The sequence below is a fragment of the Sinocyclocheilus anshuiensis genome, unplaced genomic scaffold (assembly GCF_001515605.1).
Source record: "Sinocyclocheilus anshuiensis isolate Anshui unplaced genomic scaffold, SAMN03320099.WGS_v1.1 scaffold1089, whole genome shotgun sequence".
Taxonomy (NCBI): Eukaryota; Metazoa; Chordata; class Actinopteri; order Cypriniformes; family Cyprinidae; genus Sinocyclocheilus; species Sinocyclocheilus anshuiensis.
Window position 1 is genome coordinate 1,593,826 of NW_015555709.1, and position 6,613 is coordinate 1,600,438.

Here is a 6,613-nt window from a genome sequence, read left to right on the forward strand (position 1 = left end):
TTATTATTATTATTATTACTGCAGCGCAACTCAACCAAATGCATCTTATATGAGATAGATAATATATACACGATATATATAAACCGGCTGAAATGCTTTGAAATCACTTGTACCCTACCTGATCGAAAAAATCCAGTCTTTCACTCTGTCTGTGTCAGTATCCCTGTCGCCAAGATGCTCCTCTGTCGGTCACGGATTATGGAAAGTGAAACCTAAATATTTATTTGAAGCTACTTTCTTCTCAGATTCTTATTTACATCATTATCATAATAGGCTGTATATTAACTTATTGGGAGAAAACCGGTAGTTCTATGTGAAATCAGACATTTGAGCACCCCCATATAGCCAAAATGGCATGATCATAACACCTCTGCAAATGTTCGACTGTGAGACTGGTAGTCGAATCAGGCTCCTCCTATCGAAGCATTGAATCTTCGACTATTCGGGGTCACCCCTAATATATATATATATACATACACTAAATGTATACATTTATTATAAATTTGTGCTTTATTTTTTACTTATTTTGACATAAAAACACTAAAATATTGTTACATTTGATAAATAAGTAAAATAATCATGAACCAAATCAAGGTAAATATAATTTGTGAATGGAATATTTTTTATTTTGCTTAAATTTGATTGAAACTATGTATTTTTTAATTATTTTAATTATGTTAACTGCAGATTTAGGATACATAAAATATTAGCTATGACATTAAATCTTTAACAAGTTTAACAAGTTTATTTTACAAATATTTGAAATTTCATATGCATAATTTGTAGATGTGACGTTGTGGAGCAAATGTTTGTGACTTTTAAGAAAAAATGTCAGCATTCTCCTGTGTGTGTAGTGTTGGACTTTGTCAGTAGACAAGTTAAACTTGTGAGATTGTGGTGAAAGTGAGTTTATTTTCTAAAAGTCTAAGTCCAGTGCCAAAAGTGTCCATAGTTGAAGAAACACCCATTCATGTGTGTAGGCTACATCTTTTTCATGATCTCTTCTTAACCCGCCCAGAAAGCCAATTTTACATTTGTTTGAATCTCTTCGAGGACCATGCACAGTAATTGGTATCAATGCTGCAGATTTCCTGACCCAGGCTGATTTGTACCTCTGGGTTGAAAAACATAAATCCTCCGAGGTTAAACTGGCCCTTGGTGTTGCTGACAGGTTGCGTTAATTAACTTCCACCCTCTTCGATTGCAGCATCTTTGCTTTGTCTACATGTATGATGAGGAGCTTCAGGGGTCAAGGCCAGCAATCAGAAATAATAGTTATGTGGGTTGCTTTGAATCTGAGTGATGTCATTGCAACGTCCTCCCTTTCGCCAGATTCTCTTTGTTTCCCTCTTCATCTCCCTCCTCTTCTCATGCCCTGTCCTCCCTCAATCTCCTCCTGCCCTCCTCTCTGGCACACACTCGCTGTAATGTATGGAGCACCTCCGAATGACTGGAATTAAGGGCCCTGACCTTTAGTGGGTGATGATTACCCATGCAATGTAGTCAACCCCCTCGCTCGTGTGGGCCCCAGTCCCACAGGCAGTGATGGCAGTGACTACTACTACTTCAGTAATTACAATTAATGAATTTATTTTTCATTCTATTTTCTAAATGTGTGCATAATTTTATAACAATGCATTGTCATTTTTAAAGTATTCATTGTATTATTGTAATATTATTAATGTACATTTGACTATAAAATTTCTTTATTGTCTCTCCCTTTTTTGTCAATCTCGCCCTTTCTGAACAGAACCTGTTGGTGAATCACAGATAAAGAGCCGCTCATCTGTGTGTTGGGTTTCACGGGCCGCTTCATCTTTAGCCTCTCCATCCAATTACATCTGATCCCGGGACTCTTGAGCCGCACTCCAGTGTTCTGAACAAGCTTCATATTACAGGCCACTATGAGTATTTAATTATCTGTAACAGTGCTGAGAATGGGATCATAGACATGCAAGGCTTGATTTTTATAAGAGTACACTCAGGAAATCCTGATACTTTTATTTGTCGGGATTTTATTTATGCATTGTATTTTGGCAAAAGCATATATATATATACATACACTAAATGTATACATTTATTATAAATTTGTGCTTTATTTTTTACTTATTTTGACATAAAAACACTAAAATATTGTTACATTTGATAAATAAGTAAAATAATCATGAACCAAATCAAGGTAAATATAATTTGTGAATGGAATATTTTTTATTTTGCTTAAATTTGATTGAAACTATGTATTTTTTAATTATGCAAAAATATTTAACTGCAGATTTAGGATACATAAAATATTAGCTATGACATTAAATCTTTAACAAGTTTAGCCATTTTATTTTACAAATATTTGAAATTTCATATGCATAATTTGTAGATGTGACGTTGTGGAGCAAATGTTTGTGACTTTTAAGAAAAAATGTCAGCATTCTCCTGTGTGTGTAGTGTTGGACTTTGTCAGTAGACAAGTTAAACTTGTGAGATTGTGGTGAAAGTGAGTTTATTTTCTAAAAGTCTAAGTCCAGTGCCAAAAGTGTCCATAGTTGAAGAAACACCCATTCATGTGTGTAGGCTACATCTTTTTCATGATCTCTTCTTAACCCGCCCAGAAAGCCAATTTTACATTTGTTTGAATCTCTTCGAGGACCATGCACAGTAATTGGTATCAATGCTGCAGATTTCCTGACCCAGGCTGATTTGTACCTCTGGGTTGAAAAACATAAATCCTCCGAGGTTAAACTGGCCCTTGGTGTTGCTGACAGGTTGCGTTAATTAACTTCCACCCTCTTCGATTGCAGCATCTTTGCTTTGTCTACATGTATGATGAGGAGCTTCAGGGGTCAAGGCCAGCAATCAGAAATAATAGTTATGTGGGTTGCTTTGAATCTGAGTGATGTCATTGCAACGTCCTCCCTTTCGCCAGATTCTCTTTGTTTCCCTCTTCATCTCCCTCCTCTTCTCATGCCCTGTCCTCCCTCAATCTCCTCCTGCCCTCCTCTCTGGCACACACTCGCTGTAATGTATGGAGCACCTCCGAATGACTGGAATTAAGGGCCCTGACCTTTAGTGGGTGATGATTACCCATGCAATGTAGTCAACCCCCTCGCTCGTGTGGGCCCCAGTCCCACAGGCAGTGATGGCAGTGACTACTACTACTTCAGTAATTACAATTAATGAATTTATTTTTCATTCTATTTTCTAAATGTGTGCATAATTTTATAACAATGCATTGTCATTTTTAAAGTATTCATTGTATTATTGTAATATTATTAATGTACATTTGACTATAAAATTTCTTTATTGTCTCTCCCTTTTTTGTCAATCTCGCCCTTTCTGAACAGAACCTGTTGGTGAATCACAGATAAAGAGCCGCTCATCTGTGTGTTGGGTTTCACGGGCCGCTTCATCTTTAGCCTCTCCATCCAATTACATCTGATCCCGGGACTCTTGAGCCGCACTCCAGTGTTCTGAACAAGCTTCATATTACAGGCCACTATGAGTATTTAATTATCTGTAACAGTGCTGAGAATGGGATCATAGACATGCAAGGCTTGATTTTTATAAGAGTACACTCAGGAAATCCTGATACTTTTATTTGTCGGGATTTTATTTATGCATTGTATTTTGGCAAAAGCATATCTATATAAATGGATAACTGCCCAAAGCTGGTCCTGCCTTTTGTCTTTTGTTTTCCTTTTTCAAATATTTGAGAGCCATTTTGACAGTGTCTGAAACTGAATCAGTCTCTTAGTAAATTAAATTCTGGTTTGTTATACATTACCTGTCTGACGTTGCCAGTTAAAGGCATAGTTCAGCAAAAAAATAACATTATGTAATTCTTAAGCCCCGTTCACACCAAGGGCCCTATCATACACCCGGCGCAATGTGGCGCAAAGCGCGGCGCAAGTGTTTTTGCTAGTTTCAGCCCGACGCAGTTCTCATTTTTCCATCCTGCGCCGCGTTGTTTAAATAGCAAATGCATTTGCGCCCATTTGTGCGCCCATGGGCGTGCTGGTCTAAAAAAGAGGTGTGTTCAGGCGCATTGTTGGCGCGTCGTTATTTTGAGGAACTGAAAATAGACTGCGCCATAGACCAACTCAAACCTGGTCTAAAGTCTGGCGCAATATTTTTTCTTTGTTATTTAAAGAGCGCGTTAGTAATATGCGCCTATAGGTGGGTGCACAACGCGCGTACACTTTGCTTATTACACACACAGGGACACGCAGCAGCACACAAACATTTTTAAATATGAAAAATTACATTCCGCCATGTAAATAGCGAACCCGCCATGGCGCGAGCGCAACTGGCTATTAAAGAGGATGGGAGATGAGACTCTGATTGGTTTATTGCACGTTACGCCCAATAAACACCCATTACTCATTAAGAGAATAGGGACAACCCGTTTAGACCATGCGCCCGGGAGCGCCGACCGTTTTCCCATCATTAAACTAGCAAAAGTGGATGCGGACACGCCCTGAGTGCACCTGCGCATGGTCCGTGCGCTTTAGACCATGCGCTTAGATCGTTAAAATAGGGCCACAAGAATGATAACTATAAAGACAACTATAAAGATAACGATATTAGCGATATTATTTTTTTTTCCATTATTATGGGAAACAGAAGGAGAATTAAAAGTAACTTTTTGCAGTTCTTGTCTTTACAACAACAGTTGTAAAGCTTTTAAACAATTAAAAAAGAACCATAACTATATAAGGTAAGATAATAATAATAATAAAAATAAAAATAATTATTATAATTAGTAATGTTGTTGTTGTAGTTGTTACATTTTTAATCAAGGAAATAGGAACAGTTACGCAAAGACAGGAAAACCTTGAAACAATTGGGGAGTCAATAGACATAGTCAATAAAATATTATTATTATTATTTATAATATGATTAATGTAATACTATAACCAGTATAATAACAATTACTGCAATATGTAATAACAATTATAATATTTTAAATACTGTTTAATGTTATAGTTGATATTTAAACTAGTAAACTATAAAGCTATTATGTTATATTATATTTCATTATATGAAAACATTGATAATAATAATAATAATTATTATTATTATTGTTGTTGCTGTTGTATTTTTAATCACAGAAATAGGGACAGTTACACAATGATAGGAAAACCTTGAAAGAACTGGGGACAGCAGCATAGTCAATAAATATAATAATAATAATAATAATAATAGTTGTTGTTTGTAATATGATTAATATTTATTATATGATTAATGTAATATTAACATAATTATTAATCATAAGTATTACTATATATGTCATAATTATAATATTTTAAATGTGGTTTAATGTCATGTGGTATTAAAACTATTATATGATATGATATTATATTTATTATATTATATTATAAAAATGATTAAATCTTCATTTATGGATGAACTATGCCTTTAATCAAATCAAATTTTATCCAAAGTTGACTAAATGTTGTGTGATTGAATGTAACCTATTTTTGAAATAGGATGAAATGATTCGCAGCAGGAAGAGAGATGAAGACGTGATTGATCCGTGAGTAGTGACACGGTTTCGGTGTCATACACACACACACACATACTAGCTCAATTTGTTGCTTTTGACACGGTCGGGTCTCCCATGTGAGCTCAGCCAATTATGGTGAGATGGCATCACACACGCAACCCTCAATTATCCAGCTGACACACACTGCATCTCCACACTCGCTTCAGATGCGCACACACACTCCATGTCAGAATACACACACCTCTCTGTCAAGACTAATAAGGTTCTCAATCCATGCTAGCAGGATTGACTTGGGAATTTCCTTGTTAAGAATACAGCCGAGCCGAGGCGGGTTGCCTTGTGGCTGGTGTGGAAGGCAAACAAGCATACAAGGGTTTGGGGCAACTAAGCATCACACACGCAACCCTCAATTATCCAGCTGACACACACTGCATCTCCACACTCGCTTCAGATGCGCACACACACTCCATGTCAGAATACACACACCTCTCTGTCAAGACTAATAAGGTTCTTAATCCATGCTAGCAGGATTGATTTAAGAATACAGCCGAGCTGAGGGGGGTTGCCTTGGCTGGTGTGGAGGGCAAACGAGGATACAGTGTTTGGGGGCAACTCATGTTTAAATCTGTGCAATAGTCTAAAAAGTCAACCTGAAATCCAAACTTATCTTTTCTTAACCATTAGAGGAAGGCGTTGGAACTTATTTTTGCTTTAAATCTTTAAATAAATTGCTTATGACCACTGGCCCATCGGTGCTTCCCACAGCCAGTTCAATGCACCACCATTTATCTTTAACACTGAGATAAACAGAAACACTTTGACATGCCGTAATGCTTTAGAAAAATAAACCGCATGTAATAAGACGGGGTGCTAAAGCATACGAATGTGTGAAAAGCTCTAGCACAGGTTCTTCAGACAGCAGTCACACAGAAGTGCCCTGCGCTGTGCGCTGAGGACAAGATGGCAGGCGATAGCAGGAGCGAGGGAAAGGCCAAAGGTTAACATAAGAAGTCCTCTATCATACAGCAATGAGGTGTGACAGCTCAGCCATACACAGCTCACATTAGAGCAGCTGCGCTTACCTCGAACACAGGCTTTCTAATCTCAAATACTTGT

General features: G+C 37.1%; 1 protein-coding gene across 1 annotated transcript in view; it reads left to right on the forward strand.

Annotated features, from left to right (window-relative positions):
• Nucleotides 1-2,025, forward strand: part of LOC107671869 (MICOS complex subunit mic25a-like) — a 98,238-nt gene extending 96,213 nt beyond the window's left edge. The window contains exon 10 of the mRNA XM_016464864.1: nucleotides 1,751-2,025. Coding sequence (XP_016320350.1) covers nucleotides 1,751-1,774 — 24 coding nt within the window. The 3' untranslated portion in view covers nucleotides 1,775-2,025. The remainder of the gene's footprint in view (nucleotides 1-1,750) is intronic.
• The last annotated feature ends 4,588 nt before the right edge of the window (nucleotides 2,026-6,613 follow it).